The 23646-nt window shown below is 37.9% G+C and overlaps 1 protein-coding gene across 2 annotated transcripts in view; it reads left to right on the top strand.

Moving 5' to 3' along the window:
- Nucleotides 1-23646, top strand: part of ST6GALNAC3 (ST6 N-acetylgalactosaminide alpha-2,6-sialyltransferase 3) — a 234979-nt gene that overhangs the window by 164117 nt on the left and 47216 nt on the right. Inside the window, exons 4-5 of one of the 2 annotated variants that reach the window (XM_015870357.2) lie at nucleotides 13598-13705; nucleotides 15339-22673. The exons of the other annotated variant lie outside the window; for it this stretch is intronic. Of the exons in view, the coding sequence (XP_015725843.1) occupies nucleotides 13598-13705; nucleotides 15339-15525 (295 nt within the window). The 3' untranslated portion in view covers nucleotides 15526-22673. Of the gene's footprint in view, nucleotides 1-13597; nucleotides 13706-15338; nucleotides 22674-23646 lie in introns of those variants that run through there. 2 annotated transcript variants of the gene reach the window in all.

Raw genomic sequence — 23646 nt, 5'->3', positions numbered from 1 at the left:
TTCTTAAGTGGTAGTTCTTACCCTCGAATACCTTGCATAATGCTGAGGTCTCACTTGTGTTCATTATAAAACAGCTTGGAAAGGAGAATTTCAGCAATGTATGTTTCAGTTCCAGAAAACAGCATAAAATCCATTTTTTCCCTGTGGTTAATTTTCGTGCACTCATGCAATACAGAATTGCATTTCATGAAATTTATGCATTGGTGATATAAGTTACAAGGAGGAGATAATTTTGCATTTGTTATGCCTTTGTTTCAGAGATTCTTCTTAAGGGTAAACACCGGCAGTCTCTAGGAAGCTAAGTCAAAGCTCCCTCCCTGGGGAAAATGAGGTTTGTCTTGTGTGTTCATTTTCTGTGGGGGTTGAGGGCTGGGTGAGATAATATTTAGCATCTTTTCAAACACTGTGCTATACAAAACTCTTCCAGATGCTTTTAACAGCTTCTATAAACCCAGTTTAAAGGTTATGGAGCCTGTCTAGTTTACCTCACAGTTTGTGAGGCAGAAATGGGCAACTTACTCCATTGTGTTTGAAAATAAGCCTGGTTTCTAATTTTTTACATGCACTCCAACAAGTCACATAAAAACACAAAGGTAAAACAAGACAAAGCATCACTCAGGGCTCATAGGGGAAGTGCTTGCAAAAGTCAATGGCAAGCTTGCATATCCTCAGCTGAAGATGTTCTCTCTTCTTTCTTCACCTGTATTGTTGTTCTCAGGTACAAGAGCTTTTGAACATGAACAATTGTTGAAATTTATTGTCTGAGTCATTTTAAGGAATGGCTTTCATAAAACAGTTTAATTTATATTCTTTCTCCTACCAGTAAATTTTTATTTCTTCCATCCTGTTAGGAGCAAATTGAAAGAAAACAAAATCGTAATGTCACCACTAAAATCATTCAGCGTTTACAAAGAGTGATCCTCAAGTATATAAAAGATAACTCATTTGCTGCTTCTTATAAGTATAAGGAATACCTGTGACAGATCTCATTGCAGTGTATGTCTATGGTATCAGTGAATCAGTTAGCTTCATCTGTGAGTATACATATACACCTGTAGAAGCAGTGCATGAGAAAGTATGCTGAATACTGAGGAATGAATGACAATACTACAGCATAAAGAATAATTACATTACTCTAAAATAGCAAAGTCCTGAGCAATGCTAGTAAACCTATGAGATGTCAGATGCCTGCATTGTTTCATATGGTAATAATTTGTGTATCCGTGTAGTTTTCATAATGATAGATGGTTATAGATAATTACAGGAACGGTTCAAGTAGAAATTAGCCATTTATATTGAATAGATTCCAAATGAATAGTTTAGGGTAGTGGATTTTTCTGTTTTTGCATTTCTGAGATATGCACTTTCTTTCTAACCCTGGCTTCTTATCACAAACCTACAGCCATACAACCTGATCTCATCAGATCTAAAGTTAAACGTAGTCAGATTTGGTCAATACTTAGATGAGTGATTTCCAAGGTAATTCAAGAATACATTAGGAAACTGCTCTATACCAGTATTCCTCCTTTGCCAGCACTGAACAAGCATCTCCCATCTCACTGGGAAGTTTGCTTGGTACATAGTTCTTTATCCCTGTCATAACTTGTCCTTGGTCACTGCTGCACCATTGTACATTTTCCACACATCCCAAGTGGATGAGTGTGTCTGGGTGTGTTTAGTCTACCAAGAACCTTTGGAGCAAAAGGTACTACATAAGCAATAGTGGCAGCTCAGAGACTATATTTATATCTATATTAGCATTCTTTAAACCAGATTTTAATGTATACCAACATAATGTCTATTTTGAAGCCTTTGGTTCTGTTTTCTTGTCAAAAGTTCTTCTGCATAGAACAGTGATGTACCCTTTCAAACAGCTAGATAGACCAGCATTTCCACTATCTTCCTATGTAAGACAAAAGAAAATCATGGCTTTTTATTATTATTATTATTATTTTGTAAGCTGTCATGTAGTTTGCATATTGAACTTAACTGAGCTGGACCTGGCTGTGGCAGCTTGAGGCTTCTGTCTGCTTTTATTAGAAGCCAGTTGGGGTCACATTTCTTGACCCAAGTACCCACACAGAGTGAAATTTTCTTACACTGCAGAGACTTTTCTGTGTAACAGCTGCAGTTCTTCCTTTCTTGGGGAAAATCTGAGAACTGTGGTAGAAAATCCATACATGAGGATTGAGTATCATAACAGCTATGAGCTGTGGTAAGGAATTACCAGCTTACTTGTAATAGTCAAGCCATAAGATAGCACCAGTAAAGAAGTAATAATAATATAGGCATATATATTTTTTCATGAACATTCTGGGCTATTTCCTTGGTCTAAATGAGGATGCTTATTTCCCAAACCACTCAAGCACAGGGAAGTTTTCTCATGACTTTTAAATTCAGGCGCTGCTGAGGAGGTCCTATCTGTACAAGCTTAGAGAGGTTTTGTTAATAGCAAGCTCATCTGAATGTGCCTGTCTTTGTGCCTCTGTGAGATTTCATATTGCATAATATAACGTTCTTCATGGTTTTAATTTTACTTCAGAATGGATCTCTTTTATGTCTGCTATTTAGCAGTCTTGCTAGAGTCACTGAGCACAAGAAATACAGTATCTACAAGATGCAGAAACTGCTTTCTTCCTCACTCTCGTGTAATAAGTAATGGATGGTTTGAAGAAAAGATCTTTACTTTGTGCTTTACCTATTCATGTGTAGGATTTTGATTTCATTTGAAATGAAAGGCGTAAAACTCAGGTCTGAAAACTAATAGAATTTCTGCATTTACTTGCTGATCCATAGCCTTTAGGTTAGATTGTGTGTCAGCCAGCAGTCGGCTTGTTGAATGAAGCAATACTTTAAAACTAAAATGAAAAGATCTCTGTTATATGTAGCCCGATACCAGATATGGAGGCAGATTTCTGGTGGCTTATTATTGGAAATATTTTCCAGCGTGTCTGATAAGCGACACTGAACAAGCCGTAGGAAGTAGACCTAATCAGATAGTGCTGACTTGCAGACCAGAAAAAAAAAAGAAAAAAGAAGAAATATATTTTGCCTAAGTACCTTACCTTCTCTTGTCAAGACTGAAGACAGAATATCTGCTAGTTGCAAAAGACACTGTTTAATTGCTTAAAATCTACCACAAGCAGATTTTTCCAGGCAACTATTTTAAGATTGAAGTTTTAAATGGATTGAGTGCCTCTGTATACACATTCACGTTCATACATGTCTGGAGTAAACATGCCATCTGGGGCTTCTCCTTCCTGTACACTTGGAATTCCTAATAAGGTTTATTTTGTGAGGAAAAATCAATAAATCATTTCAGCTGTCCCACACTTTGTATAACTAATTGTAATTAGTATAATGTCTTTGTTGGCAAGGGCTTATCAGGCAAATAGCATGAAGAGGAAAAGAAAAAGCCTCATAAAGAATGATGTTGTTTTGTAAAGCTAATTGTGATGCTATCTCTAGTACTGTGTGTGATTGAACTGTTAATTTTTAAGCTGGTATTCGTGCCAGCAATGTAGCTATTAGTATTACCTGAGGTTCTCTGTAACATAACTATATAATCGATTTTTGGCAGTTTTGAGTTTTGCAATTTGATTCTGAATAAATATGGTCTGGAGTCACGTGCAAGTGGGCTGTAGTCTATAGTTGTAGTGAATCAGCTTGTTCTAATGTTTGTAATGAAAATCATCCAGGTATGAGTTCTGTAAACTTCTGTGTCCTGAGCTTTGATATCTAGAGAACAGTATTGGCCTCCTGTAATGTATGCTGTCAGGTGTGCAGTGCTGTGAAGAGCTGCTTGCCTGCACAGCTTCAGTGGCAAAGTATCCAAATCTTAACTTTATAAACCAGGAATCACTGAAGATATGATGTCACTCAGAGCAGTATTTTATGTTGAAGAGTAATCAGAGTATTTATTTACAGTGCAGAGGATGTTATCTGGCTTTGTGACGGTCCTCATCACTTTGTTTAACAGAAAATATCATATCACTAGCTAGTTGAACTCTTTACCATATTTGATAATTTGGCCTTAGCTTTCACTGACAGTGAGCTGGACAGATGATTAGTCCTATAATCCTCGAGTTTACCATGATGAAAAAGCTCCATTTTGTAAGACTCAGAAAACCAGTTTGCTACTTCAGTTAATCACAGGGAAGCTGTAAAAATCCTTCTTTGGAGCATTTATCCCAGCTTCCATTTGTACTGTTGCCCATTTACCTTCCTGTAGTCTACACAGTGAGTATGGGGGAAAATATTCTGTTCAATACTGAAGGAACAAAGTGGACTGGAAGGCAATCTACCCTGATCCATAGGTGCTTCTCCTATGGACTTCTCTGTGGCATATTGTGGGCTCTCTAAATAGTTTGATGCGTTGTAATTTTTGTTGTATAAATGTCTGAGGAAAAAAATGTATGATTCTTTATCTGTCCTACCTTATCTGCCTTGTCTGCAATCAAGGTGCAGCCTGTTCAAGGTTGGTGACCTTGCCCATGGAAGGAGGGTTGAATCTAGGTGATCATTATGGTCCTTTTCAACCAGGCCATTCTATGACTCTGTGAAGGTGCTGCTTTCAAGGTAGATACTCATCTCAATGGCTGCAGGCATCTGGTCTCCAGACAACCCTATTGCATAAAGACACTGGGTTTTGCTGAACAGAATGGAAGAGACAAAAGCTAATCTTGCATGTTGTGAGGGTTTGGGACCTTATATTTCAAATGAACCCTTAATTAGACTTCTACATCTTCTGTCACAATGAGCAATGTGGAGAGGTGCCCATCAGAAAGCCAGATGTTATGTAGACAGAGCTGTGAAGAAGGAAGGGAATGCTTCAGTAGCTCAAAGGCCAGGACTATTTGATTCTTTCAAGGTAGCTGTACAGTGGTGAGTTTGTTAGAAAGCAGAACATCTATATATGGGAATGTTTTGTTAAATTTTACATTAAAAAAAAAAGACAAAAAATATTTTCCTTTTCTATGTTAAGGAAAAAGTTAGTCTGGAGAAAGTTACAGTAGTAAAGAGGAAGGTAACATCTGTGTTAATTAGCAGTTCATCTTCAAAGCTTGACTGATGAGATACATTATGGCCTCTTGCATTTGAATTAAAATTCAGATCCACACAAGTTCTATTTTTAACTCCTTTTTCCTACATCAGAATAATTTGTCTGGATTGAAGATTTCTTTTTTTTTTTTTTTTTTTGCTGAAAATATTAATGTTCCAAATCCTAGAATGATTTTTTGGCTTGTACGAATAGTATAGACAACATGGTTCACTCTTTCTAGTTCTGGATCTGAGTTTATAAAACCTGGCTTTGTAATACAATACTGTAGGCAAATTCTATGGAACAGGAGTAGAAGGTCTTGCATTCTGCCTGCTATACTTGGTGGAGAGACTTTAGCATGAATGTTAAATTACTACTTAGGTACCATTGGGTGCAGTGTCTTCACCATTCAGATGAACAGATTTAGGGTATGGATTCATGTAAGCTCTTCTTTTATTTTCACTGTAGCAATAAAACAGTATACCATTATCATAGCCTCTGTTCCCATCCCAGTGTCACGGACTTACAATGTGCACCTTTAGAAAGTTGTCTTACTTTTTGCTTCCAGTACAGGAAAACTAATAGAAGTTGTTTTTATGAAGAATGCGCACTGCTTTCAGCCAAGGTCAAAGGAATTCCCTTCAGTTTCTTGTCTGGGCAGATAAGAGCTAATCAAGAAATTTCTTCTGTGTTCACCTACAATAGGTTTCACTAAAATATGCAGCTAGGAGTAGTAAGTGTCCTTTAATACCAAAAGAAAAGGGTGGGAAAGCCTACCTAATTAATTCTCTTCGGGGATTCTGGATTAACTGCAGCTCTGTTTAGTTTACATCCTCCCTGGAGAATAATGTGCAGACTCAAGACAGCAAGCGTTGATTTAAATGTAGATACAGGAAAACATCAGTGTTGTGGGTTGATTTTGTTTTGGGTTTGTTTGTTTTTTCCCCACATGACACACTTTTGAGTTTTGATTCATTTTTAGTTACAAACAATGAAAATATAAATCGTTCTCCACTCCCTTCAGTGTGATGGGAAAATTCTAAACCAGAGCTCACCAAACTGGCTGTGGGTTTCTGAGGAAAAGAAGAATGAATAAAGCTGCCCTACAGAAGTCACAAGGGCTGCAGCCATCAATTCCCATGTCACCAGTCATCAGGGATGAGCTCTTTTGAATGAAGGCTTTGACCAAACCAATGGAAAGTGGACAATAGTGGGACAGGAGCATACTGCGGTGCTTCAACCCCTGCAAGCATAACTAATTGTACTGTAGAGCAAGCTTTAAACTGGCATAGGACAGAATAGCTACATTTCCTGATGAGTTCAGAGTGGAGTGAATTTTACTCAGATGATTTCCAAAGAGAAAAATGACCACATAAAGATGTCAACATTTTGGCCCTCAAATATGCTGATGTGAATTTAGCTTCCTGTCAGCTTCCTGTCTTTACAAATATAGCTGTGTAGTTGTGTTGGTTATTAGTATGATTAAAAAAAAAAAAAAAAGAAAAAACTTAAAAAAAATACTGATCCATTTTTCAGTGACATTTAACACGTGGATCTCTTCTGACTTAATCATCTATTTGCTTGTCAAGTAAATCCAAGTGCTAATGGAGATATGCAGAGCCAAGCATTTCAAGTTCTCTTTCTGCACCATACACAACCTCTGGGCCTAGGTGACTGGTAATCATGCATGAGCAGCTTGACTTCTGATCCCAGGTGGCAGCTGCAAACAGCGCACTTTCAAAAGACACATTTTACTAATAGCTTGAGCACATACAGTGGCATAAGCTGTGCCTCAGACCAGTTTCTACTTATGAAATGGAAATGAAGAAAAGTGTTCAAAAGAAAACAAGGTAATACGTATTCCTGGAAATGGGACGATGAGGGATGAGAGTGCAGAAGAAAAGAAAATTGAGGTCTGTTTGTTGAGTCTTTGAGTATGGCTTACTGTTCTCTAAGTGGTCTGCACCAAGATCACAATTTGTATCTGAAGAGTAAGTATGGGCTGCAGAAGCTCAACAGCTGTAAGAAATTTAGTTAGCAATTCTTGTTCTCTACAGGGAATACCACTCAACATGAAAAGACTAGCATAGGCTTTGCAGTAAGAGAACCAGCTTGAAAATAGTGCATATATATTGGAAAGAAGACATTAATGTAGCTTCTAGTCTAGTTCATTAGTCTGGGTTCTTTCCTGGGCACTTTGCAGCAAGCTGGACCTCCATAGTTATGATTGATAAACAGGAATTCTCTTTTTCTCCTCTGAGCTCAGCAGCACAGGCATCTGAAGAGCCCTGGATGAAATAACTTCCTTCTTTTGCTGCTTGAGTTCACAGCTGAGCTGAGATTCATCAAAGTCAGGTCAAGAAATCAGAAATAAGGAAAATACAGAAGCCTGAGCAGCAGATGTCAATTTCTTTAAGTTGATCTTTTCTTTTCCTCCTTTGTTCCAGGCTTCCATGTGTATATTGAGTAGAGCAGAGAAAGAGAGGAAAGAAAAAAAAATATTACACACAACAGAAAGATGGGGATTATATGCATAAGTTGCTTACCAAAGCAGATGCTGCGTGGATTTCAGTCATTGCAGTAACACATTCCTCCTTAATTCTCATTCTAATTCAGCAGCATCATTTCTATCTTTTTTCAAGGCCATTTTGACATTGGAATTAATTTTTACATCTCCTTTTCAGTTCTCCTGGGCTGGTTTGGGACCCAGGAGTCACCTTTTCATGTGTTCTCATAGCAAATTCAACTGAGATGGACTCTTGCCCTCTTCCTCTGTGTTCTATTAGTGCAATATGAATATAGGGAAGATCTATATTTTCTGTAGTTCAATTGGACAGTATGCAGCTTGATGCAGTTTATTTTCAGGATTCTCTGTAAGGATGTAAGGATGGTCTGCCAAGACTTCGGGAATGCAGGTGGGCATCACGTTTCCACTCTCAGGTACACCATGTTGGGCACAGTCACTGTCTGAATCTGGAATGTGTTCTGTGCTGTTCATAATGCATTCCACTTGCTTAAGCTTTGCATGAAGCCATACACAATGGATAATAAAACATCTGTCCACATATAAATGTTTCACTTTTCAGAATGACCTGAAGCACCATGTGGGCCTTTGAATGTGTGAGACAGCCTGCTCACTGCTTGAGGGGCATGGCTGTTTATTATTAGATGTCCTGCATTGTTAGGAATGCAAAGCAAACACATGAGTGCACGCACACACATGCAGAAGAATGAATAATTATGATAAACAACTGCCTAACAGGTATCTTTGTAATGCAGAAACAGCAACCATTTTTACCAAGTGAAATCAATTCTCTGTGCTGGCGCCTGGCTCGTTGCTCTTCTTGTGCTATTTTTTCTGCAGAATGTATATAATGAAATTATTAGCAACAAAGCACCGAGTCATACAGAAAACAGAATTAAATCTAGGCAATTGCTAATGCTTTTCAGCATTTAGAGTCTTAGCCTTCTCCTGTACTGGATTTATTTCCTTTCTAACAGCTTTCTGGAATGAGAAGTAGGTATTCTCAAAGAAGAGGTGCACAGAAAACGAACCTTGCTGTTCTCTGTGAGTTGGGGGCATTTTGTCTGTTAGCTCATTCTAATCGGGTAGGTACAAATCCACTCTTGCTATGAAGAGAAAGACATAGACCGAAACTGTGATCTGTGGAATGTTTAATTTGGCAAAGAAGAATTGTTCAGCAGTTACATTCAGAGCTCCTTCATCAGAAAACAAACAAAACCAACAAAACAAACAAAGAAAAACAGAAATCTCAGTCAAGATAAGTACGATGGCAGCATTAATTTGGTTAGTGTAGAACTGAGTAATGGATGACCAGTCTGTCCTAGTAGGAAATCCTTTTTTATTGTTTCTAGTTGTAAAGAAGTAGACTGTTATTCAGAAACCTGTTGGGAGAAGAAGAGCTGGAAGTCTTCAACATTTGTTTTAAACCATTTTCAACAAATCTTTTAAGGTGCTGAAGGACCTCTCATGTTATTAACCCTCTACTGATTGCATTACAGAACTCTTTGCTTAGACTAATACCTTTATTTATTTACTTATCTGACAAGCCTGACAAGATGCTATAAGTAAAACTGCTGGTGATTCAGTAGTTTTAATAGGTGGGTCAAATGAGGATCCGAGTCTATAAACAGCAGTCATGAAAAGATGTGTTTTCATCAACTAATTGGCCTGGAGAACCTTGTCATTTCAATCTGTCATTGTTGAATTCCGTTTTACTGCAATATTTTGAAATGAGTCAAAAAACTTGTCTGGTTAATCCTTTGGGCTCCTACTTACTTAACAGCTTCTTGAAGTCCTAAATTTCTTAGATTTTCCTCTTAATTAACACTCTCTAATGACCTTCTGTGCTCTTTGATTTCTCCGAGGAAAGAATAAAAATAAGCTCCTAAATAATGTTCTGGAATCAGACTGACATGGAATTACTTGTCTGCTGATTGTCTCCACCTTAATAAACATTTTTTTTATTTTTTTTTTTCAATTTTAAATTTTAACACAAATCTCCTCACTGGAAATTACAACCCACTGAACCATAGAGCTAGAACTGATTCTCCATGTAAATGGCCTGGAACAACCGAATAAAGAATATAACCTCTATGGTAAAATCAGAACTCAAGTGACAGCAAAAATTGTACCCAATTTGAACTCACATGCACTTGATCATTAAAAAAATATACCTTCACTTCCCTCTGATGAAAGAAGGAACCGGTTTTCCCTTCGTTTATTCTACATCAAAGCATGGTTATAGGTGTCAAGATGAATTTCAGTCTGCAGTATTTTTATGAGGCATTCTGTACTTGATCTTCTTTATATCCATTTCATATGCTTTTCGTAGAATATCGGAAAGCAAAGGCAAAAGAACTGTCTAATTGCCTGTATTTAAAATTATTTTTACTTACAATTTTTTTTTTTTATCCCACGTGACAAGTCTAGTAATTCTAGATATGTTTTTTACCATTTTCTTGTAAAATACAGAAGAAAAGTCATAACATATTGTGTGCAACTAGAGATAAAGTGCAAATTATATGTTCTGCCATTTGCAAATAACTAGTAATCTTGGCACTTTTATATTATGAGATAATGACATGTTAGTTAAACTCGCACTAAGAGCAAGATAGACAAGCATATACTTTGTTTTAAGTGTCTTAATTAAATTGGTTTAATTGGTCTTTTCAGTTGTTTTGATGTTAAGCGTATGCTGGATGATATTTAGCAGAACGAATTACGTCCCAGTAACACTTCTTTAAGAATCCTTGTAATGTAGGGGAGTACGCAAAGTAAACTTTCCTTTTCAAGGAAAACAGACAAAGTAACTTTTTTGTGAGCATTGCTTTTTTCTTCCTGCACCCAGCTGTAAATCATGTCCTGAACGCAAAATCATCCTTTTTTAAAATGCGTTCTATGAAAAATAGTGCATTAGTTTCTCTTCAGCTGTTGAGACAATTTCTTGCCTAGATCTGGTGCCCCATTAATTTTACCATATAAGAAAAAGTCACTCTGAGCCATAGGGAAGAACTTTGAATTTGCTGTGTGTGCATATATCACAGTAGATTTGCCTATGCTATTTTCTTGTACTTCTACAGATGACGCTTAGCGAACTCTTATTTCCCCTATTTGGAGATGAATGTTCTTTTACCTTCAGATCTGTGCAGTAACACAGATGCTATGTATGCTATTCTTTTACTTCTTGTGTAAAAGTAAAATTTGAAGTTTCTATGCAATTACTGTAACAAGAGGAGCTCTCACATAGGACTCAAAAAGCCGTGGCTTCAAAAACCAACAAAAAACCAACATGTAAAAATCTCCTGTAGAGAAAGAAATTGCATGCATAGTGTTAGCATAATAGCAGGGGCTGAGACATTGCTTTGCACTACAGTTTTATGGGATGATATTTTATAAGGTATTTCAAGATTTATGACTTTTTAAGGACAGCTAAAATTGTTTTCACACTTCTAATATTGCTTTCATTGGAATTTTGAAAGTACGTTTACAGTATCAGATTGAATTCTAAGGTGTTACCAAATCATCCAGAGTCCCACTGCTTAAGTGTATTCCCTCATATTCTTATGTATCTTCAGAGGAAAAAAAATGTTTTAAAACGCACAATCTATATTCTGTCATGTACTTCATCTCCCAGGGAAGGTATCTAGAAAGTCACTCTGCTGTTTTTATTTATTCTGCCACTCTAGTATATGGATGAGAAGACTAAGGTTTCAGTGATGTTAAAACAGGACATGAAATATTGATTAATTCTTTTTTAAAATTCTGTTTTTCTCCTGAGTATAGCAAAATTTAGATGTTATTGTCAATATGGTATTCTCCAATAAACATCCATTATTGGAAGGATCCTGATCTTCATAGTGTTTTATAAATGGTTATTATGATTATAATGGCTTTGAAAGTTCAAGGGTAGTGTTTTGGTGCAAGAGGAGGAAGCAAGCTAGAAGCAATGCAGCTTTCTATCATGGCAGGATGCTACTCTGAAATAACATGAAATAGGTTGGGAATTCTCTTTGAGAAACATTCTGTTTGAAGAAATGGAGATCCTAAAGGAACAGCAAGCAAATGTACAGTTTTGTAGCTATACGATGTCAAGTAAAGAAATACAATTACAATTGTTCTCCGTCAAAGGAAAAGTGAATATGTAACTCCCTGCCTTCTGTTCCCACTGGGCATTTTCAGCACTAAGTTAACCCTTTATTTCTCACTTCCAGAATGGTCCTTTACTCAATAAAGTCAGTTCAACAGGAGAGATTCCCCAAGGAAAAAGACTTTTCAGGAAGAGTAAGGATAGAAGTTCACTCTGTCTAAGCTGTGAGGGATGCTAGACATGGGCAAGGAATGGAAGATGTAGCCTAGAGTCCTTTGAATGTTCCTGTGTACAGAAGAGCTCTCCTGGAGTTAAGATAGTTGTTTTTCACTGAAATAAAATTTGTTTGAGGAGATAGAGTTTCTTTAGGAATGTAAAGCTCATGGAGTCTGTCTAATTTCCATAATAGTAAGCATTCATCAGAGCAGGAATTTGAATCTCAGTCTCATATGCGTCAGATAATTGACATTGCGACTGTTGTACATGTAGACTTTTACCCATCTTCTTAGTATTTTGTCAGAATGCAAAGAGAAGGAGCAAGGAAGTAGCAGAGAATCTGAGCCAAAAGCCACTGATTGGCAGATTTACCCAAAAGTTACCATGGTACAGCCATAGAATTGAGAAGCGCCTGAAGTTGCTTCCTCTGTCTCACAGAAATGCTAGATTTTAGAGGCTGGATGGGTTGCTACAGGATATATATAATTTATTTGTTTTGTTTTGTTTAAATTTTTTTTTTTTTTTCCAAATGAAAGCTTTATTCCTACACCAGGATGAAAATGTTTTCAGAAGATATTGTTGCTGGGAAAAGCTGATTTTCACATAGACCTACATGGGAGTTCTTTTGCAGCCAAACTTAATTGAGTGCAAACCTTAGGTTACTTTAACTTATGATGGAGAACAGACTGTTCCCTGCTGTACCCAGAGCCAAAAGCTGAAGATATAGCATAAAACTAAATTATCCCCTCCTCTCACTTACAGCAAGCTTTCTCAGGCTTATGAACTAAACCCTGGGCATTGACTTCTTGGAAATTGGACATGTTATTTATAATTTCAAAAGAGTAACTTTTGTTGATTTCAATCAAAATTAAAGCCGTACATGTGCAAAGCAGGATTTCAACCAGCTTATAAATGTTGAGTGTTAAGTGAGTTCTTATTCCTTATGAGGTAAAGCAGTGTGTAGTGCTTGCTCAAACTGTATGTGTAGTTTTGTTGACTCCCTGTCCACCATTGGTAGCATTTGCGTGAGTAAAGTCTGTAATTAACAATGTACACATAGCCAATATGTGAGTCAAATCCTTGAGCTTCATCTGTTCTCACTCATGCAGGTAATACTTTTGGACTGATTTAATGGAACTGGCCATTTCAGCAAAGGTTATCAATTTAGGCACTGCTCTCTTGTGCTTACTCTTTGCTTGGTCGTCTTAATGATAGCACAGGCTTGTGTAAAGCAATGGGTAAAAAGTTTTGTTTTCCAAAGCATCGTGTTAGATGGTTTTCCACAAAAAATGGCCTTAAAGCTTTAATCTCAGTATGAATTTTCAGGCAGGGGATATAAAATTTTGCTTGTGAAAGAGCATGGTGAATACCCACATACATGCAGCTCAAACTCTGCCAGTAGTTTGCTTTCTGGTGAACGTAATCTTATTTTACACACTCAATCGTTACATTTTGGATGTACAAATAAATACTTTTCTATCTAATGGGAGATGCATTGTTTGACTTCAGATTTCAACGTGGAAGGTTTTTTCTTCTGTGGACAATAGCTTGAGGCCCCAAGCTGGCAAGAATGAGAGTCTATCTATAAATAATTCAAAATAATTGTGTAGTTTTGACAGATTGTCAAGTTGCTTAATGTCTTTTGTCCCAAGTAATAGATTACATTTCTTTGATAAAGTGTTGGTAATTTCTCATTGCAATTTATTTTCTGTATGTTGTATTCTTACAGAGTCCAGTCAGGTTCATATCTCAGTACGGGTTGGTTTACCTTAATTTTGGCTATGGATGCCTGCTATGGAATTCACGTCTATGGGATGATAAATGACACCTACTGCAAGTAAGATCACAGGAAATTATTTTTGTGCATTTACAATGCTGATGTCTTGTCAAAATTTCACAATTGATTTTAATATCATAAATCCCCCCAAAAATGTATCAGGCAGCCATTTCCCAGTGTTTTGCATTGATGTGAGGCTATATTGTCAGCATACATAGTACTGATACGGCATTTGTTGTTGATAAAATAAAAACATTTACAAAACCTAACATCAGATGTCATAAGGAACTATTTTTAATCAAAGATCTTCTGCAGTTTCTGAATTAGCTGGAAACAAATCATGTTGCTATTCTGACATAATGTACTTTACTGCTATAGAAGAAATACTAATATGTTAGTTCTCTGTATGCCAACTACATCTGGAAATGAAAGAAACTGATTACCCTGGATAGTTACCTGAAATTACATTCTACCACCACTGAGCAACCTACTTGAACTTTCTAGTTTATATATGGCTTGTTTGGAGTAGTAGGGGGTTTCTAATTAGATAATAAAACAAGTCCTGCAGGCTTTATCACAGTAAACTGACATAAATTCCAACCAACTTCTGTTAGTGACCTTACAGTGACAATGGATTAATTCTATTGTCAGAAGTATAACTAAAAACACTATTTTAAAAAGTCCAAGTTAAATGCTTGAATCTACAGTGCAAGGCAGCAAAAATAAAACAGTAATTCCTCATTTAGAAAAGCAGATGTCGTAAACAATAAGTGATGTTAATCTAAGCCTATTTTTCTGTGCCCAGGCTGGTTCATGTCCTGCATGTAACCAGTGCAGAGGATCCCCAGCTCCTAGAGTAAGGTCATGCAGACCCTCACTTCATATTCTGCATCACTCCAGTGTGGCAGTCATTCTGGTAGACGAGCCCCTAAAAAAGGCTTTTGAGTCACAGCTGTTTAATTAGGATATCATAAGTGAAGAGAGAGACGTTTTAGAATTTGCAGATCCCACTGACTGAGTCATCCAGATGGAACGAACATATGTTGTTCTTTGTTTATGAAAACACACTAGGTGCCCCGAGATGAGGAGTGACAGAGCTAAAGTTGTCCTCACAGAGTTCAGCTGAGCTGTCACTCCATAGCCAGGATGTACAACCACTTAATGCCATGGATAACACTTAAGTCTGTTGACAGCAGATAAGGATGGGTTTCCTTAAAGCTGCAGTTCTGCCTGCATCACCTACTTGGAATGTAGGTGATTCTAACTACCTTATTCATCCAGCCCAAGGACTAGTCTCAAGATTTTGGACTAAATCATAGAATTACTCAGGTTGGAAAAAACTTTGAAGATCATCAAGTCCAGACGCAGCCTAACCAGAACCCTAAACACTTTCCTCAGGAATGGAGCTTTGTGGACTAATAGTTCCTCAGGCTCAGACTAAATGTGCAGCAACCAGAAGATCTGTCCCCTCAGCTTCTTGCTGACTGATAACACCAGCATATGCTGAGAGATGCATTTAGCTTCCTTTTCTGAAGTACAATTCATACAAACTGTGCCATAATTAAAGCCCTCACGCAATTTAGAAAAGGAGCTGAAGTGCCAATGCATGGAAGGGATTTCAGTTAATTCAGGTGTAGTGTATATTAATGTTCTTCTTGGAAATAATTCTTAAGTCTGTCTTTTCTTTCCCTAGGTCAGAAGGCTTTCGCAAAGTTCCCTACCATTATTATGAGCCAGGAAGAGATGAGTGTGAAGAATACTTCCTGCATGAAAATGCTCCTTATGGAGGTCACAGGTTTATCACAGAAAAGAAAGTATTTGCTAAATGGGCCAAGAAGCACGCAATAATATTTACACACCCCAACTGGACAGTATCTTGATACTGGTTTTCTTAACTCTCCTTGAATAGCAAAATAATACAAAATTGTGTCCGTTTACAATAATTTTTCTTGCACCAGGCAAGTCTTTTTCAGCCTGGATAACAGTAAACTAAAAGCAGAAGACAAAGTGGGTGATGGTCCAGCTGTTAAGCAAAGTTAATCAAACTGTGGAAGGCAAACACATCGCTTGTTATTTCTAAGGGTTTTACTCCATCCAACGCACTTTATGCTTTAACTGGATTTTACTTCAGTAGTTAAAAGCAGATGAGATTTCCTGTATAAGCAGATGCACACAGGGAACTTGGTTGTCCTCTAAAAATTGTCCATCACCTTAGTTAATTAAAATGAGTAGCTGTGGCTCAATTGCAGTACCAAAAGTACTGCAGAACTAGTTTCATTTGTGGTATTAGCACAAATTATTCACAAAAGGAAACATGAAGAACTATACAGACTTCCAAAGTTTAGTTGTCTTTTCTGTGAGTGAGCAAATGTTAAAAAATATCTAAATACTTTGACACGTGTTAGCACTTGGGTGTATGCTAAAATTACAGATGATCTAAACATGGTTCTTGAACTGCACACAGCTCTCACATGAGAAAATATTACTTGCTCAAGATTCTTGATTAATTCATACCTTCTAAAATTCAGCTTCTTTGCATCCTGATCAGCCTGCACCATCTTGGATGATGTGTTTTTTGCTTTTTGAAACTGCTTTCCAACAGTTTTGCTCCAGCAGTGTGGGACTTGGCTCTCTTTTACAGCCCACACTGAACTTTTGGCTGGTGTAACTAACCTGCTGTCCATATCCAAGCTGGTTAGAGTAAGGCTGTCAGGTAAGCATCTCCATTTTCTCCAGTCATGCCTCTGAGTTGTTCCAACATCCGAAGGCAGTACTGACAGTATTTCCCTCTTAGCCATCATAATTTGTCTTTCCAGCTTCTCCACCTTTAGAAATAGGGATGATACCTATCTACCTCACAAGGGAGTTGTGAGGATTAATATGAGTCCATAAAGCACATTGCTGATAATGAATGCTACAGTGCATTTATTCTTACCACAAAAACAATGGTACCTGTCATTTATTCTTGTCCACTGGGTATTTGTAGAAAGCGATGGCATGTGTGGATCTGATGGCAGATTGCTCTGTGCATCCTCATTCCTACTGAGGATAATTTGTAATACTAAGCTCCCTTAGCTGTGTCGCTTCAGATGGAGTTGAAAGAACTCAGCGCCTTGTATTATCTACACATCAAGAAGCAGACCAAGAGTTTTAACTCATCTCTAGTTGAAATATGCATTTCCAAGCTTACTCTCACAGAAAGTTTTCAACTGCAGCAGATTCATTTGTAATATGACCATGGATTTTATTTAAACTGTATTTAAATGAATGCTTTAAGTTTAGAATGTGTCCTAAGAATATTTTAACATCTGGAATGTCAGATTCAACACTGTAATAGCCAATACTGTGAACACTTGAAAGAATTACGTGTGGAACATGACACACAGGGTTTACTCACTACTTTAACATTAACCAATAGGAAACTTTGTATGCTTTTGTAAATCATGAAAAGAGGAAAGTAAAAAAGATATTTTTACATGTAAGTATTTGTATACTTTTTCCTGTTGTATATTTGTACATATAAATTTATATTTTATATGTTCATGACATATGTATATTCTCATCATCAGCTGCAACTCTCTGAGGATGGGAACAAAATCTCATTACCGGTGTTTCTCCTTCTGACCATTGGTTTCTTCTTCCTGTTGATAGCTGATGCCAGGGTGTATCACCCCTTGCCCTTTGTATTTTCTCCTGTAAATGTAGCTTGCTGATTTTATTTTTAATATAGCTTATCTTTCACTGTTTGCTTTTGTGCTGTAAGTGTTCGTGCTGGTTGCCAAAGGCTGGGGCCATTGTTACAATTGCAGATAAATATCTATACTGAAATATAGACTCTGTCCCAGACCTGTGTGACTTGATGTCTCATCTTCTTGCTTGGAAGAGGAGAACAATGACATTTTCCTACTCCCTATCTTGACTGACTTTCTTGTAATCTTTTGAGACAGACACTCACATTTGCAATGTATTGCATTTGTATACTGCCTTGCAGAAGAGATGCCTAACATAACTGAAGGATACAGGCTATGCTCTAATATAGAAATAATACTTCTAAAGTGGCTGCTTCTTGTCCCTGGAGTTTAAAACCAATCGTAGTCTAATAAAGCACAGGATAAAATCCAGTGGTGAAAGGGTCATGGATGCATGAAGGGTTGTAGAAGTAAAAGACAGTGAGCTTGATTTATTGTTATTTACATATTAATCTTCCCAGTTCAGATGGATGGCTGGATAGACAGAAAGCTAGTAAAGGAATTATAATGCAGGATTTGAAGAAAGCGAGGCACGCAGAACTAGGAACAACATCCCACATTTTGTAGAGGGAAACACAGGACAATCTAAAGCCCCCTGTGGGAAGAGGAGCTGGAAAGTCAATCTGGACTTGGGTTTAGAAGGTATTTGGGCTAAGAGAATGATACAAAGAAAGTGCTGCACGGTGCAGTTGGGCTGACTAGACTTACATGAGAAGTATTCTTACAAAGCATAGACTTCCTCTTCAGGAAGCACAGCGTAAGGACTCTGCCTGAGTTACATTCACACGCAAGGCAGTTTTTAAGCCTGAGAAAATTTTTAAGGCAGTTACGGCTTGTCAATGCATTGTAAACTGAGTTTCATGCTGCAGCTCTTTGTAGAGTGCTTGCACGTGGTATGAAATAATATCTCATGCTACGAGTAGCTTAGAAAAATATAGCTCTAGGAACAGTGAAATGTACAGCAAAATTGAGAAGATTGTTATAGTGCGGTTGTCACAGATCAAAAGTGTTGCTCTCTGTTTGTAGTGAGGCTTGGATTTGTGCTAAGAGATCTGCTTTCAGAAACACTGCACCAGGCTTCATTAACAGTAAATGAACATCAGTTCCATTATTTAAATGAGCCTGTCTTTAGCATAAACTAAACACATATTTACATGTTTTTTTATTATATGATTAAGGAACTGTGACCACTGTGTTGGAGATGGTTCTACAAAGAAATGACTTGGCAGAAATTTGTTAAAGATCAGCACTGTAGTATCAAGAAAACATTTCACTGCTTGTCTGTATGATAACAGATCTTGATGATTCACCTTCTGAGAGCGCTTAAGACATCAGCTGAGAATCATTTATTAATTCTTTAAAGTAAAGCCTACTACAGTTTACCTGAATGTAATCAGATTCTAATTGCTTATTCATTCAAGCAGTCCTACTTTAATCAACTAGTTATGTATATGGAACAAGCAGGGAGTTTACCTTAGTTTTTCAAAATAGATCTTCATGTTGCTGCTAATAGAGAAATACTTAGAAATAATTTGATGGTTTTTTTTTTGCCATTAGGCAACTCAGTAGTCACCAGATGTTTCTTCCCTAATTTAGTTGACCATTCAAAATACATTTTTAAAAGTATATATATTTTTCAGCTTGCCACAGCCTTCATCTTTCTAAAAGTTTAAGTTTTAATAGATTCCATGTTGTGTTAACATCTGATTTTACTTTTCAGAAAAATTATTTTTAAATAGGAGCAGAAATTTTCTTCCAGCTTTTGGATCAGCTAGTTACCAATTCACAGATAATTAACCAAATAATGAAAATAGATAATTAAATAAGTGGATTTTGTATTCCAAAACAATGTACCAAAAATGATCTCAACCTTTTCATCCCCAGAAGGTGTCCAGATCACTTCCCTCTGCTTACACAAAGGCCTCTTAGCAGAAAGAAAATAGCGGTTTCTATATCCAGCCAAATTCCCTTCCCATCTGGGCTGGGAGATTCCATCTGCAGAGCGCTTGTGTCAGGTACATCAGAAAGCAGGAAGGATTGAGGAAGAGTTCTACTGAGGAGCAGATGGTGTTCCAACTTCTGAAAAAAAGCCCCTAAAATTCTTCAAGAGCGCAGTACCCCTTCATCTCTCCTGCACATATTTTTCCAGGAGTTCTCTTTTTCTGAATGCCTTTAGCTCTAGAATTGTTCCACTCTCTCCCACAGTAATTACCACCAAGGAGAAAATGCCCTTGCAGGAAAAGGCAGAGGAATGTTCTGTGTTGTCAGAATTTCTATCTATGCAACCTCACGGAAGAAGAAGTCAGCCTTGTATGATTTGAATTGTCAGTTGAAGGCTTAAGTGTTTCTGAGGACTCAGTTCAAAACTAACAGAAATCACTTTGGCAAGTTCAGACTGTGAGTAGTGCACCAATCCCAGCACAATTTTGCACTTCTGATTACATTGGTAAGCGGTGTTTTGTCTGTGAAGATAGTGATGTTAAGGAGAAGAGCATCCAGCACTTGGAGGGCTAGACAGACAGTATGGTCATACACGCAGACAGCCAGCAGCAGATCACAAGTGCTCAAAGGAAATATTCAGGTACGTAAAATTAATGAAGTAATCGCTCATGAATTATAACTGGATGGTGCCCTTACCACCTTGCATATTGATGCTTAAATGCTACTGACCTTTTTTTCTGTATGTAGCTTAGAAAGTACACACGTCTTTAGTTGGGATTGAGCAAATCTGAGATTTGTTAATGATGAACTTGAGGGTACCCTGCAGAGTGAAACTCCAGTGTCAGTGCCAAAGGATTACAGAGAATTCTCTGTGGTCATTGCCATATACAGCGTACATCAGAAAATGGTGAATTTACTAAAAAAGAGCTGTTTTTCCTGACTAGGCAGAGTTAGCTCTTTCGAGCAGAAAGTGTTTCATTTTCAGCAGATGTGTCTCATTCTGTTCCTTCATTCCTGAGAGGGTACAGAGGAATGCAACTTAACCATAGGGGAGTGAATAATGATATGCTGAATAGCCAGCCACCAGGTTCCTCTACATTTCTCTGGGTATTGTTTCGATGTATAGCTAATGACACAGAGAAAAACAAGCTTTTTGTAAGCTTTGTCTTGCATAATCCACAGAAGTCTCCTGTGTCTGTTCTGCACTGGAGCCTCTAGGCAAACCCTCCAGAAACAAGCTGATGGAGAAAGACACTGTTTTTCCCCAGTGAAAGATAAGGCTTCTGTGGAAGACATAATAATCTGTGTGGCATCCCTGGCCCCGCTCACCCAGCTTCTGTAGGCTCATCCAGCCCCACTGCATGGTATGCATTCTCCAGCTGATTTGCACAGCATGAAGTTTGCTCTGTCCTCACCTTCTGTGGGAACAGCAGAGTGCTGGTGCTGACCCAGGACTGAGGAGCAGCAGACTCTGTCAGGTTGGCAGTGTCACCTTGCAGCTCAGGTGCTGAACTCAGTGTCTTTAAACGAGGTGGGAAAGAGATCACTGGCTTTTGTTATTTGTTGCAAGGTTGACTCACAAGGAGTCACCATTTCGAGAGTGTTTTAAACAGCTGATTTTACTTTTTATTCTTCCTTGCTGCTATTTCTGGGAATTGAGGAAGATATGCAGCTGTCAGCACCTGCCACTGCTGTCCTGATTTACTGGCCCTATACTGACTGTAAAGTTGAACTAATGCATGTTCTTACCATGTATTATGCATGACAGCATGTTATGTATTTTATTCTGGCACTATAATAAATAATGTAAGTTGTGTGTAGACTTAGTTTAAGCAGCAAAAATAGTGCATTTTCTTTTTTTCGTATCATGTGTCATCCAGTGCACTTTGCTGGAGCCCTGTGAGTGCCATTAGCAGCTGGCAGAGTACAAATTGTTGAAGCCAGTTGGGAAATATTTACTATTAAAATACCAGAAATAGTTAAACTTGCTTTTGTGAACATACCACACAGTTTTGTGTTCTGCTATAAGGAAAACCTCAGGTCTAAGTGTAACCAAATGACTTTATTTACATGGCTAGCACTGAGGTGTTGGCAGGGCAGCAATCAAGTTTTGGACGTCTATGGCATCTCTGTAGCAGGAACTGTACATGTACAAGAGTAACTGAGATGCCTGTAGTTCTTTCATAATGCTGCTGAAAATAGTAGTTGTGGAGTCGCATAGAGAGAAAAAATTGTGCTCACTGTTGTTTTGAATGTTCATCTATTCCCTCCTCACACAGACACTCATAGATCTGCAAACATGAGGAGTGTCTACAGGGAAACCCTTTTTTCCAGACGGTGGTGAGACAGAACAAAGAAGTCTAATCTCTTACATGGCAAATATAAGCTATAGTACTTGTTGTTTCATGTTAGTTTGTATATTTTCAAAGCCTGTGTCTACATTAGTGAGAAGTGAGCTCAGCTGGATAAGCTCTATAGCCTGAAACTGATAGTGCTAAATACTTGATGCCCAAACTAGTTTGTTCCTACGGGCTGAATGCAACTGGTTACTGGAGCACATCTTTTAGTTTAATGGCAATCCAGTGGACTGCCCCACAGGAAAGTGAAGGGCCTACGATTCCAACTTTCAGATAAATAAAAGCCCTTCCCACCTCCTCCAACCCCCTTAGGCTTTCCATGGACTCCCTCTACTCATGTATTTTCCTTTGAAATATGAGATCATGTGAGATGAGAGTTCCTGAGTTCCTCCCAAGGTAGCATCCAAGCCAGGAATGTGGTATAGGACTGTGTAACCCAGTCTGGATGCAACAGGGAAAGTTTGATGAAGAGTCAATTGTGATTCCACTTCCTGATGTGGTTTTCACCATGAAAATGCATTAGCAAGCCTTCTTTTTTATTTTTTATTTTCAATATACTGCCTTCCCTTCAAATTCCCTTCATAAATTTTCCGATTCCTTTTTCTCGTGGCCTTGCGGTTACATGTGTGTATCTGTGTTTATGTGAATGTATATACAGTATACAAGCATTCTTCTGTTCTTACACAGTTGCTATTATATGCTCCTAACAAACTCCTGTAGGAAGTTCATTTTATGCTACTTATTACATGGGGTTTTTGGTTGTGTTTTTGTAGTGCTGAAGAGTGCATTCATATTAGGTAGCACGGTACACTCAGAAAGATCTCATGCTGTTCATACTTATTTTACATATTTTGCTAATTGTTTTCTTGCTACACATCACTTACCTTTTTGCTCCCATTTGGAGAATGTGCTTCTATGTACTTGAAAATTGTGCCTGGGTTATTCTAAAATACAAATAAATGTAGACACTTTTCCAATCCCTCCTGGTGGATATTTTGATCTTTTGTCTGACATAATATGTGTACAGTTCTGTGCTGAGCACTTTTATTCACATTGATTTGTATGCCATTGTGATCATACCTGGCAGTTCACTGCACTCAAAGTAACCAAGAGCTTTGTTCTAGAAAGTATTCTGTAGGTTGCTCCAAAAGTAATGCATCTTGTTTATTTCCTTGGAAACTGCAACAGCTACAAAGAGAATAATAACACCATTTGATAGAGCAAATTCTCAGCTACAAAACACTACTCTTCAACATAGTCACCACCATTAGCTGTGTGTTTTTGTCCAAGATGAACAAGAGCCTGCATGCTGTGCTTGTAAAAATCTGTACGGAGGTGACCTGCTGTCACTGCTGACACGCAACACCCACTGCCTCACCATGCTGACATCTGCAATACTTTCAGAGAAGTTCCCAAATAATCTGCTGCACGTGAACATGAATTATGTCTTTGACATCTATCCCAGAAAAAACGAGTAATTCTGGGAAACATGACCTACAAATGTAAGAATTCGTGTTTTCACTTCTGTGTAGAAGTACGTTAGATCCCATCCCTAAAGAGTACGTTCTCCAAGCACTTCCTCAGACTGAAGCACTTCGAGAAGTCAGGTCATTCAAACCCTTGGTGGACGTTCACTACGTGCTCAACATACTTTTGGGAGACTGAAAGGCTATGGGAGATATCGTGCCTCATGAAATGTCACAAAGTTTCACTTACAGCTGCAACATTGACATGAGCTCAAGGGGGACCTACAGAACTCCATCATGCAGCCGACCCTGTTTGCTAAGAAAAGAAAGGAAGTGCAAGTCCCATTAGCCCCTAATTCTCCAGTATTATTGCCCAGCTAAGGTTATCAGTAAAAAGCAACGTGCTTCAATGGCCTTAGCTTGAACTCTGTGTGCTGAATTAAACATATATAGACTAACAGGGTTTGTGGAAGGACTGGAGATTGCAG

The sequence above is a fragment of the Coturnix japonica genome, chromosome 8, assembly GCF_001577835.2.
Source record: "Coturnix japonica isolate 7356 chromosome 8, Coturnix japonica 2.1, whole genome shotgun sequence".
Classification (NCBI taxonomy): Eukaryota; Metazoa; Chordata; class Aves; order Galliformes; family Phasianidae; genus Coturnix; species Coturnix japonica.
This window is presented reverse-complemented; position numbering and strand designations above follow the sequence as displayed.